General features: G+C 46.8%; 1 protein-coding gene across 1 annotated transcript in view; it reads left to right on the top strand.

Annotated features, from left to right (window-relative positions):
- The window catches only part of slco3a1 (solute carrier organic anion transporter family member 3A1), a 192,725-nt gene that overhangs the window by 165,400 nt on the left and 14,314 nt on the right, over positions 1-13,011 (top strand). Inside the window, exons 4-7 of the mRNA XM_033050118.1 lie at positions 1-151; positions 1,544-1,708; positions 2,827-3,025; positions 4,499-4,637. The exon at positions 1-151 is cut by the window's left edge and continues 119 nt beyond it. Coding sequence (XP_032906009.1) covers positions 1-151; positions 1,544-1,708; positions 2,827-3,025; positions 4,499-4,637 — 654 coding nt within the window. The remainder of the gene's footprint in view (positions 152-1,543; positions 1,709-2,826; positions 3,026-4,498; positions 4,638-13,011) is intronic.

Genomic DNA, 13,011 nt, shown 5'->3' with positions numbered 1-13,011 from the left:
CTGGCGGTGAAGAGCGACAAGATGCCCGACACCGAGACGGCCACCCTCTCGCAGAACGTCCCCGAGTCCTTCGAGCGGCCCATGCCCGGCAACGGCGTGATGGAGCCACAGCAGCCCGAGCACCCCATGTCCTGCTTCCAGCAGATGCGAGGTCAGTAAACCCACACCCTCTACACCAACCCTACCCACCAGTAACCCACCCCCATGTCCCCCACCCGATGCAGTCCACACCATCTCACCATCTCTACACACCAGAAAGCCACCCTTTTTCACACAGTCTGGAATTCTCTCAGGTGGGGGCCGGTTCTCTGGATACTTTCAAGAGAGAGCTAGATAGGGCTCTTAAAGATAGCGGAGTCAGGGGATATGGGGAGAAGGCAGGAACGGGGTACTGATTGGGGATGATCAGCTATGATCACATTGAATGGCGGTGCTGGCTCGAAGGGCCGAATGGCCAACTCCTGTATCTATTGTCTATTGGCTATTGTCTATTACTCCCTGCCCCACCACTAAACCCCCTCCCTGTCCTGTATCCAGCAGATGCCACATCAGTACACCCCTGCCCTCTGCACCACCCCTCCCCATTAGTAAACCCCTACCCCTACTCTACGCTACACCTTTGTGCTTCCCCTCGCGCAGCCAACCTTCGTGCCCCCGGTCTTCAGGGGCGAGCAAGAGACGAGCCTCTGGCAATGTTCCCACTCCAGGCTTGTTCGCGGTTCCCGAGTTCCAGTGGGTTTCCAACCTGCTGCTGTGACTTTTCCACAGTCGAACAGGAATTTTCCCCTCGCATCCCTTCTGCCGTCGTTCAGTAAGCAGCGCCCTTATGACTGAGTCGACAGGTAGAGGGTTCAATGCCCGCCCCGGAGCTTTGGTCACAATGTCAACTTTGGGGGGAGCGGAGTGGAAAGACAACAAACCCTGTTTAGTTTCCGTAGGATTTGCCCAATAAATCTCAACCCAACAAAGACTAATTTTGTGTCACAACTGTTCATGAGATCTTTCTATGTGGAGGTTAGCCATCAAATTTGCTTCACTAAGGTAGACACAAAAGGCTGGAGTAAATCATCGGGACAGGCAGCATCTCTGGAGAGAAGGAACGGGTGACGTTTCGGGTCGTGACGGGCCTGAAGAAGGGTCTTGACCCGAAACGTCACCCATTCCTTCTCTCCAGAGATGCTGCCTGTCCCGCTGAGTTACTCCAGCTTTTTGTACCTATCTTTGATTTAAACCAGCATCTGCAGTTCCTTCCTACACATTTACTTCACTACTTCAGTCAAACGTGTTTAATTGTCATGTCCACTGGGACCAGAACAAATGGAAGTAGTTAGTTAATAGAACTAACGTTTCAGGTTCAGGCAGCGTCCGGGACAATTGAAACAGGGTGAGTATTTTGACCTGAAACATCAGCTGTTTATCTCTCCACAGATGCTGCCTGACCTGCTGAGTGTTTCAAGTATCCCCTGGTTTTATTTCGTTTTTGCAGCATCTGCGGTGCTACTGCATTGGTTTTCTCACTGCTGTGGTCTGGCTTGTGTTTCAGTGATTCCCAAGGTGACCAAGCATTTGCTGTCCAACCCGGTCTTCACCTGCATTGTTCTTGCCGCCTGTATGGAGATCGCGGTGGTCGCTGGATTTGCAGCCTTCCTGGGCAAATACCTTGAGCAGCAGTTCAACCTCTCTTCTTCCTCCGCCAACCAGCTACTGGGTGAGTCTGCTCGCCGGTGGTGCCAGGGTTAACGCTCATGTGGTTTAGTTTAGAGATACAGCGTGGAAACAGGTCCCTCGGCCCACCGAGTCAACCAGCAAACCCCCCACACTAACACCGTCCTACACACACGAATGACAATTTTAAATTTGATCAAGCCTGTACGTCTTTGGAGTGTGGGAGGAAACCGGAGATCTCGTAGAAATCCCGCGCAGGTCACCGGGAGAACGTACAAACTCCGTACAGGCAGCACCCGTAGTTAGGATCGAACCCGGGTCCCCGGCGCTGTAAGGCAGCAACTCTACCGCTGCGCCACACGTGCTGGTCGTGATGAGCCAGAGGGTTAACCTGATCTATCCGTTGTGTGGGAGAGCTGCTTGAATGGAAAATAAAGACCTATTCTTACCACAGTTAATCCCACTGCTTTATAATTCATTTGGAAACGCGACCGGTTCACAACCAACCGCGCAGAATGGCGGTATGGTGGCGCAGTTGGTAGTGCCTCTGCCTCACGGCACTAGAGACCCGGGTTAGATCCTGACCTTGGCTGCTGTCTGTGTGGAGTTTGCACGTTCTCACTGTGAAAACGTTGGTTTCCTCTGGGTGCGTCGGTTTCCTCCCACAGGTTTGTACTGTAGGTTAGTTTAGTTTGGTTTAGTTTAGTTTGGTTTAGTTTAGTTTAGTTTAGTTAATTGGCCTCTGTAAATTGCCAATAGTGAATGCGAAAGTGAGGTAACACAGATGGGATAACAATAGAACTAATGTGAAGAGCTGATCGATGGTCGACGTGAACTCAATGGGCTAAAGGGTCTGTTTCTATGTCCTTAAGATTCATAGGTTAGAGGAGCAGAACTAGCCCATTCAGCCCATCAAGACCACTCAGATGGGCCAAATGGCCATGATCTCATTGAATGGCGGTGCTGGCTCGAAGGGCTGAATGGCCTACTGCACCTATTGTCTATTGGCTATTGTCTATTACTCCCTTCCCTACCACTAAGCCCGCTCCCTGTCCTGTATCCAGCAGATGCAAAGTCAGTACACCAAAAATGGCCTAATTCTGCTCCCAGAACTTATGAGCTTATGAACATATGGTCATTGTTCTTCTCCCAATGCCACAGGAATGACGGCCATACCCTGTGCCTGTCTGGGAATCTTCCTGGGAGGGTTGCTGGTGAAGAAGCTAAGCCTGACGGCCCTGGGAGCTATCCGATTGGCCATGCTAGTCAACATGATATCCACCGGATGCTACATATCCTTCCTCTTCCTTGGATGTGACACGGGACCCATAGCAGGAGTCACCGTACCTTATGGAAACACGTGAGTACCACTTGAGTTCTGGCCCCAAGGAGTTTTGGAGGCAACAATTTTCATTCCTTTTCCCAAGCTTTGGGAAAGCTAAAATAGTTTTGCAAGAAATGCATGTTTGGGGGTATTGCTCGATTTACAAACGTTCGATGTATGAATGTTTGGTAAACTCTATTCACTGTTTGGCACATGAGTGGTCGGGTGTGCAAAATAGTGTTTCACTGGAACAAATAGCTTCCAATGCCCAATCAAGAGTCAAGAGAGTTTTATTGTCATGTGTCCCAGATAGGACAATGAAATTCTTGCTTGCTGCAGCACAACAGAACATGTAAACATAATACAGAACGGGAGATAAAAGTTCAGTGTGTCTATAGACCATATATATACACAATAAATAAACAGATAAAGCACTATAGCAATAATAGACTGTTATTGTTCAGTGCAATAGTGCATTCATTTCCACGTGTGTGCAGTGCAAACAAACAGTGAAATTATTTTCTTACAAGCTGTCCAGTCGTGTATTGCAGTTCCAAAGCACATCACTGGGCCAATACTCACTGGAGTTTAGAAGGATGAGGGGGAAACTCAGTGAAACTTACCAAATAGTGAAAGGCCTAGATAGAGTGGATGTGGAGAGGATGTTTCCACTGGTGGGAGAATCTAGGCCCAGAGGTCATAGCCCCAGAATTAACGGACGTACCTTTAGAAAGGAGATGAGGAGGAATTGCTTCAGTCAGAGGGTGGTGAATCTGTGGAATTCATTGCCACAGATGGCTGTGGAGGCCAAGTTGATGGATATTTTTAAGACGGAGATTGACAAAATCTTGATTAATACGGGTGTCAGGGGATATGGGGAGAAGGCAGGAGAATGGGGTTGAGAGGGAAAGATTGAACAGCCATGAGTGAATGGCGGAATAGACGGGCCCAATGGCCAAATTCTGCTCCTATAACTTATGAACATCACTGATTAGCAAATTGTACAGAAATAGTCTACTGATCCCGCGTGCAAGAGGCGCCATGTTTTGGCTCCATTTTCAAAGTCCAGCCCACGCTCTGGGTGTTATGAGCGGTGGCCGTTCCAGGCGAGCCCCAGGCTGCTGCGGGTCAACCTTGGACGTTCCTTGGACGTGCGGGTCGACCTGCGAGCCGCCGTCCTTCTCCTTGCCCCTCCACCTTTGTGCCCTGGGGACAGCTCCCACTGCAGGCCCCCAGTGCGTGGCGTGGCAGGACAGACCCCGATCCCCTCACCTCCCCCACCAGACTCCCTCCTCCCCGCTTGCATCTGTCATCATCTCCTAGTTGGCAGGTCCCCAGCTTCAAGGCCGCAGACCGAGCGTGAGTGTTCATTAAATCTCGGTTGCTTCGGTAGGCGAGGGAGAGGGGAAGCAATGGACGACGGGGTGTGTACGAACATCTCCCTGAATCACTTTGGAGGCTGTACCAGTCAAACCATACAGAGGATAACCATTGCATTTATAATTGCAGCTCCATGTCAGATGCAGATTTGGACCCTTACGCTCCTTGCAACAGTGACTGCAATTGCAAGACAACAGCTTACAACCCAGTTTGTGGATCGGACGGAATCACCTACTTGTCCTCGTGTTTTGCCGGCTGCTCCAACTTGGTAAGTGAACGCACACAGACATCGAGCGAGGTACCTGTGGTTCACCAACTCAGATCCTCTCTCAACTTCTTCTCAACTTAAACCTACACCTTCTTATCTTAGACACCTCCACCATGGGAAAGGTAGACTTACGATAACGATACGATACGGTACGATATGATAGAACTTTATTTATCCCAGGAGGGAAATTGATCTGCCAACAGTCACAAAACACAAAATACATGAAACATGAAATTAAAGTGACGAGTGGAAAGGATTGGAGATGCACAAAGATTGGGGAGAGGGGGGGGGGGGGTGGGGGAGGTCAGCCTACCCCACGACAGGGGGAGGAGTTCTACAGTTTGATAGCCACAAGGAAAAAGGATCTCCTGTGGCGTTCTGTGCTGCATCTTGGTGGAACCAGTCTGTTGCCGAAGGTGCTCCTCGGGTTGACCAATGTGTCATGGAGGGGGCGAGCTGTATTGTCCAGGATGCTCCACAGTTCCCCCCCATTTTTGTAATCCGGATTTTGAAACTCGGTGAAAAAAAATCTATTAAAAATCTCAGCTTTCCGCGAGACAGTGGGGGTGGGACTGATGGTCGAGGGCGCCGATTGGCCGAGAGAGACGTCGGTCAGCAGGCAGTGGGGGGGGACACATGAGATTTAGTGCGATGATTGGAGGAGGGAGGTGTCGGTCAGAGACGGAAGTAGGGGGGTGGGACCGAGGATAGAGCGCGGTGATTGGAGGAGGGAGACGTCCTGGTGGAACAAAGATCATAGAGCGGAGCTTGAATTGGCCCGTTCGCAGGGCCTTTCATCGCCCGGCGCAGCGCGGCTTAAAATCAACCGCGGGATCTTCAATCGCCCCGCGGTCAAATTGCTGCGACGAGGCTCCCGAAGTTGGAGCCCCCGCCGGGTGATGAAAGGCCCCGCGAACGGGCCGATTGAAGCCCCAGGATTCGGGGCGGACGAAGCTGCTGTTGCTGGAGTTCAGAGTCGGTCACCAACCAAGTCAGCTTCCGATGTTACCGTCCACAGGGCCCACGGCCGAAGCCTTGCATGTGTGCGCATGCGCGCGCATGCGTGTATGTGTGTGCGAATGCGCGCGCGCGGCCGCCACGATATTGTGTCCCCCCTGTGTTGATAGCAATTTCCGTGCCTGCATTAATTCAACTCTGCCCCAGAGCAGAGCCAGCCTTCCTGATGAGCTCGTCTACTACTTGCCCTGTCCATGACTCTCACAATATTGTGTACCTCCAGTGATCTGCTGATAGGTCCAAGTGAGAGAGTGATCGGTGGTTCAAGGGTTTGAGCTTCATTGTTTTTTTTATTTTTCTTTACTTTTTCTTTGTTCCTCCTGGACGTGTCTGGGAATGGAGGACATGCCCAGCCTGACCAGATGGGTTGTTCTCCTGCATTTCACAACTCCTTCATTCTTTTATCCATGTTCTTACTCTCCAACTGCTCCCATTCTCTCGACCAGATGACCTTGTTTACAGTTCTCCAATACAGTGGCCACTCCAGTTTCATTGGCAACATTTCGCTGGTGAGGCCACATTTGGAATATTGCGAGCAGTTTTGAGCCCCATTTCTGAGGAAGGATGTGTTGGCGTTAGAGAAGGTCGAGAGAAGGTTTACAAGAATGATCCCAGGGATGATTGGGATCAAACACTCCAGCATGAGGAGTGTTCAACGGCTCTGGGCTTGTACTCGCTGGAGTTTAGGGGATATCTCATTGAAACCTACCGAATAATGAAAGGCGTAGATCAGGGATTCCCAACCTATTTCGTCCTGTTCACCCCTGGCAACTTTAATAGCACGTAACAATGTTATTTCACTTATTTATGAACAACTAATGATGAACAGATACCGGTATACTAGAACCAAACACAGTCAGTCAATGAGAAAAAATATGTACAAATCCCGAATCAACAAATGTACCCATCTGGTAAATTTACCCCATGTTGGGAACCCTTGGCATCGATAGAGTGGATGTGTAAAGGATGTATCTAGTAGTGGGAAAGTCTAGGACCAGAGGGCACAGCCTCAGATTAAAAGGAAGTATCTTTAGAAAGGTGATGAGGAGGAATTTCTTTAGTCAGAGGGTGGTGAATCTGTGGAATTCTTTGCCACAACCTGCTGTGGAGGCCAAGTCAGTGGGTATGTTTAAAGCAGAGTTTGATAGGTTTTCGATTGGCAAGGGTGTCGAAAGTCATGGTTAAGGCGCGGTCCCACTTAGGTGACTTAATTGGCGAGTTTAGAAGAGTTTGAAAAAATGACATGTAGAAGACCTCGTTCGACTATGTTGAAGACTAGCTACGACTAACTTCGGGAATATTGGACACCGAATATTGGAGAGTGAAGACGATCTCCTTCGATCTTCTTCGACCTCCCTTCGACTATGATGAAGATTATCGACGACTACCTTCGACTACCCTCGATTACCTACAACTAACATGCCGACCTACTACGACCTATTACGACTAAACCTACGAGTAAAAACAGTAGCGATTTTTTCCATGGCGACCTTTTTTTACTCGCAGGCATTTTTTAACATATTGAAAAAAACGCCGCGGCCTTACTGAGGCCTTGAGTACACGGGGACCACTCTCGAACATGAAGGAGAATTACGAAGACCTCCTACGACCTCGTGTCGACCATGATGCGAGTATGAGTCGAGGACAAACTCGCCAGAACTCGCGGATTTGGTTGCCCAAGTGGGACAGCCCTTTTTCCTGTCTCCACCACCTGTCACTTCACAAGCTTCATTTGTCTCCTTCCCAATTCAGATGAAGGATCTACACCGAAACATTAATTCTGTTTCTCTTCCTGCAGATGTGGCCTGACCTGCTGAGTATTCTCAACATGTGCAGTTTTATTTTAGATTTGCACTAATGAAGATGGAATGTTTTTCTAATCTGGCATGAGTTTACTATTTGATACATTTTGGCAGAAATTGGATGGCTACCCAGGGAGAAGGGAATGTGAAATATGGAGACAAGAGGCTGCAGGTGCTGGAATCATGAACAAATTACAAACTGCTGGAGGGACTCTATGGGTCAGGCAGCATCTGTGGACACTTTGGGTCAGGACTCTTAGTACATAGAAAATAGGAAAGTACAGCATAGGAACAGACCTATCGGCCCAAAAGGCATCTTGTGAACTTATCCCATCTGCCTGCACATGATCCACAAACCTCCATTCCTTGTATGTCCATGTACCTATCTAAAGCTTCAGATGTTCCCTCCACAGATGTTACCTGACCCACTGAGTTCCTCCAGCAGTTTTTTTTTCCCAATGGGATATGTGATAAGATTTGGAGAATTGGAGCAGAGAACAGAAACAACACACAGAGAGACCGTTCAGCCCATCACACCTGTGATAGCTCCTGCTAGAGCAGCCTGTTTGTTACATTCATTGTCTCTCCGCACAATCCTGCAATTCGTTCTCTCTCAAGTGCCTGTCCAATTTCCTTCTATAAAGGCTGATTAAATCTATCTCGACCACACCCCCCCACACATCCCCATCCCCGGCAATCAGTTTCAGATCGCACCATTAAATGTTTTTTCTCGCATCTACCGTTTTACCTTTTGCCGCAAATTTTAAACCTGTTCCGTTGTCCCTGAAGCAACAACTTAAGAGCCTGTCCCACTTGTGCGACCTAATCCGCGAGTTCTGATGAGTTTGCTCTCGACTCATACTCGCAGCATGGTCGACACGAGGTTGTAGGGGGTCTTCATAACTCTCCTTCGTGCTCGAGAGTGGGCCCCGTGTACTCGTGGCCTTAACTAGGTCGCTGCGTTTTTTTCAATATGTTAAAAATTGCACGTGAGTAAAAAAAGGTCGCCATGGAAAAAATAGATACTTTTTTTACTCGTAGGTTTAGTCGTAGTAGGTCATAGTAGGTCGGCATCGAGGGTAGTCAAAGGTAGTCATAGATAGTCTTCATCATAGTCGAAGGGAGGTCGAAGGAGTTCGAAGGAGGTCGTCTTCACTCTCCACTATTCGGTGTCCAATTTTCCAGAAGTTAGTCGTAGCTAGTCTTCTACATAGTCGAAGGAGGTCTTCAACATGTCATTTTTTCAAACTCTTCTAATCTCGCCAATTAGGTCGCCCAAGTGGGACAGAGCCTTTACCTGTACACAATGTAAACCAGTCGCATGTAGAAACAAGGAACTGCAGATGTTGATTTACAAAAGAAGACACAGAGTGCTGGAGTAATTCAGCGGGTCAGGCAGCATCCCTGGAGAACATGAATAGGTGATGTTTCGGGTCGGGAACCTTTTCAGATGAGTCTCCATGTTCTCCAGAGATGCTATCTGTCTGCCCCACTGAGTTACTCCAGCACTTTGTGTCTCAACCAAGTCAACGTTTGTATAGCTCTCTCTAAACATTTTTGTTGCAAGAAGAATAACTGCGGGGCAGAGTGGGGAAAGGCTGCATGAAGTATAATTATTTGAATCCATGCATAAATTCTTCATCAATGCCCAAACTGAATCTCCAGTCTGTTCAAAATAGAAGAACATCAGACAGTGGGATTGATTCTGCCGACTTAATGGGAACTTACGAAACAAAATCGTACTTTATTTCTATTTTTATGCACAGATGAAATTTTAATCATAACACTTAGGCATCTGGGACTATCCTGGCTGCCACACTGTTTCACAGCCCTGGCATACATTTGCTGCCGTAAGATTACATTTGCACGTAATCAGAAAATTAATGAGCTGTTTTATAATAAAATGAGGCTGGGTAAAACCTTGGCAAAAAAATTATCTTTGTTTCTATTGTGACTTAAAATATTTCATTTTCTTTCCCTGCTGCCTGCCTCAGTCGGTAGATAGGCATTGTTGATAATGTGATGCATGCATCAGTCTCGCCCATTAACCAAGGTCAATGAATTGTTTCAGGCTAATATTAGCCTGTGGTGTACAAGAATGATCATCCTGGAATTACACTGAGAGGTTATACACCATCAACCCACCTGTTGCTCAACAGGAGATGTGTTCATTCCCACCAGAATGTCCCATTACCAGAACAACAGTCACACTGCATTTATATTGCACCATTAATTGTTTAGTGATAATAGCACCATTATTTGAAGAAGGGTCTCGACCTGAAACGTCACCCCATTCCTTCTCTCCAGTGAGGCTGCCTGTCCCGCTGAGTTACTCCAGCATTTTGTGTCCATCTTCGATTTAATCCAGCATCTGCAGTTCTTTCCTACACATAGCACTATTGATGTTTGTTTGTTTGTTTTTTGTGTCTAGGTAAAAATATATATAAGATGTTTAAGAAAGAACTGCAGATGCTGGAAAAATAGAAGGTAGACAAAATGCTGGAGAAACTCAGGGGTGAAGTAGCATCTATGGAGCGAAGGAATAGGTGATGTTTCGGGTCGAGACCCAAAGGGTCCTTTGGGTCTCAACCTGAAACCTCACCTATTCCTTCGCTCCATAGATGCTGCCTCACCCGCTAAGTTTCTCCAGCATTTTTGTCTACCTTAAAAATATATATATATATATATATGATCTATATATATATATATGTGATATGATCTATATATACGTGTATTTGTGAGTATGTGTACACACACTGAACTTTTGTTTTCTCTCTCGCTTATTATATTGTTTACAGTGTTCTATGTTTACATATTCTGTTTACATTTATACCAAGACAATTATCCTACAAACCTGTACGTCTTTGAACTGTGGGAGTAAACCAAAGATCTCGAAAGATGTACAGATATGTAGGTAAATTGGCTTGGCGTATGTGTAAAACATTCTCCCTAGTATGTGTAGGATAGTGGTAATGTGTCTCTAAACTAAACTAAACAAAATTTCGGAGAAATCCATGAAGGTCACGGGGAGAAGGTACAAACTCCGTACAGACAGCACCCGTAGTCAGGATCGAGACCGGGTCTCTGGCGCGGTAAGGCAGCAATTCTACCGCTGCGCTATTGTGCTGCCCGTGTGTTTGATGGGTCCTTTTTGTTGGTCACGTGTATCTAGGTGCAGTGAAGCTCTTCGTTTTTGCAGACAAAGTACACAAATGAGTCGCCACAAAGTCGCACGCAAAAACACAAAGTACTCATCCCTTCTTCATATTCCTGCCATTCTATTTCACCGGCGAAATGTTGCCTGTCCCACCGAGTTACTCCAGCACTTTGTGTCTATCTTTGGCATAAACCAGCATCTGCAGTTCCATGTTTCTACACTTCATCTGGTGATGTGGGAGATATTCTACACTGTTCTAGGGATGTGGGTTTCTAACATGAGGAGAGATGGAGAGAATGAATCTCTTTTAACTTCAGGTTACTGAATGCCATTGAAACAGTCAAAGCCCATTTTGTTTCTCAGGCCTGGTTGTTGTTCATCATTGGATAATGATTGATCTTCAGCCTGGGTTCTGTGACATAATAATGTTGCCTAAATCTCGGCTGAATAGGTCCTGCATTTTAGATTTCAACCTAATAGCCCTGTCCCACGGTACGAGTTCATTCCAAGAGCTCTCCCGAGTTTTAAAAAAATAAAACTCGTGGTAAGCACGGAGAATGAACGTAGTGGGTACGTCGGAGCTCGGGGACGTCTCTTAGCGCTAACGGCAGGTACTCGGGAAGACTCGCTAACGGCAGGTAAGCACGGGAAGACTCGCAAAGATTTTTCAACATGATGAAAAATGTCCACGAGAGCCCCGAGTACCGACGAGTGGCCATTACCGTAAATCTCCGTGTTCGAATCAGGGCAAACTCGGGAGAGCTCTTGGAATGAACTCGTACCGTGGGACAGGGGTTTAAAAGTCCCTGGATCATTATCTTCCCAGCCTCTCAATTACTCGTGCAGTAAGATAACCATTGTGCCTCCATATACAATGACTTGCAGAGCTGACAATGATTTTACACAGTTTTTAAAAATATATATTTAATTGAAAAGCTACTCTGTAATTATTTAGGGTAGAAGGTATTATGAAGAACGATGGTAGCTTATATAATTAATGACTACTCACTATTAAAGGCTATTATTTCAGTGTCTCAGCCAGTGACAGATTCATAATGGGTGAGTTATAAAGGATAGTGTGGGGAAAGTTCAACGGAATTGTTCCCCTTTGTTGCGTCGATCATAGAGTGGGTCTCTCGTTGGGCAAACCACATGAATGTGCAGTGCCACGTAAAGATTCATTAAAGGACACAAAGTGTCGGAGTAAGGTCAGCAGGCTGGCATAGCTGAAGAGCTACTGCCTTACAGCATTAGAGACCCAGGTTCGATCCCGACTACGGGTGCTGTCTGTATGGAGTTTGTACGTTCTCCCTGTGACCTGCGTGGGTTTTCTCTGAGATCTTCGGCTTCCTCCCACGCTCCAAAGACTTACAGCATTGTAGGTAAATTGGCTTGGTATAAATGTAAATTGGTCCTAGAGTCGGATAGTGTTAATGTGCGGGGATCGCTGGTCGGTGCAGACTTCTTGGGCCGATGGGCCTGTTGTATCTCTAAGCTAAATTAAACTAAACTCAGCAGGTCAAGCAGCATCTCTGGAGAAGATGAATAAGTAGTAACTCAGCAGGTCAGACAACATCTCTGAAAAACGTGAATAGGTCTTCTCCAGAGATGCTGCCTGACCTGCTGGGTTAATCCAGCACTTTGTGTCCTTTTGTGTGTTAACCAGTTAAGTTCAGAAACATTTATGATCCCTGGCATTGACAGCTGATAATGCTTTGGGAGGAGGCTTTTCCAGCTGCTGAATCTTTGTAGCCATTTTTTGAGCTTTGCCATGTGCTGCTGGAGGCTCTGTCACACCAAGATTGACACATTGACGACAAAGGGGGCTATTGATCCGTAAGAGAGGATCTCCCATCTCAGTCAGATCCACACAGTATGACCATGAGCAGAGCAACCTGCAAGAAAAATCTGGCCAAAAGTGGTAGACTTTTTCTTTCTTATTGTGTTTATTATACTGCACAGAATCATAGATGTCCATGGCACTGAATTGAAATGAATACTTTATTGTCACATCTGACAAGTTCTTTGTTTTTCATTAACAAGGTATGCAAATAGGTGTCACATAAAGGGCGCTGATAAGTTACAAAGTATCCCGTGAGGGAGGCCGTTGGCCCATCATACCGTTCCTAGCTGACAAGCTGAGGTTAACACCGCATTCCACGTTTAGTCCATTGTTGTAGATGGGTCATGTACGAGAAACCTACCAAATGTAGGGTAGAAACTGGACCTTCTTCCACCTGCTTTCTAAATGAGTCAAAAGACCAATTTCACAAGACAAACATGTAAGACCAGCAATAAAACTCAGTAAATTCTCCAAAAACTTTTCATAGAGGTATCATCAAACAGAATTTACCACCACGGGCCAGTGCCCTTCCACAAACTAGGGTACTGTCCCATT

This window comes from Amblyraja radiata, chromosome 34, assembly GCF_010909765.2.
Source record: "Amblyraja radiata isolate CabotCenter1 chromosome 34, sAmbRad1.1.pri, whole genome shotgun sequence".
In the NCBI taxonomy this organism is placed as follows: Eukaryota; Metazoa; Chordata; class Chondrichthyes; order Rajiformes; family Rajidae; genus Amblyraja; species Amblyraja radiata.
Note: the sequence above shows the minus strand (reverse complement) of the source record. Positions and strands in the feature narration are given on the sequence as shown.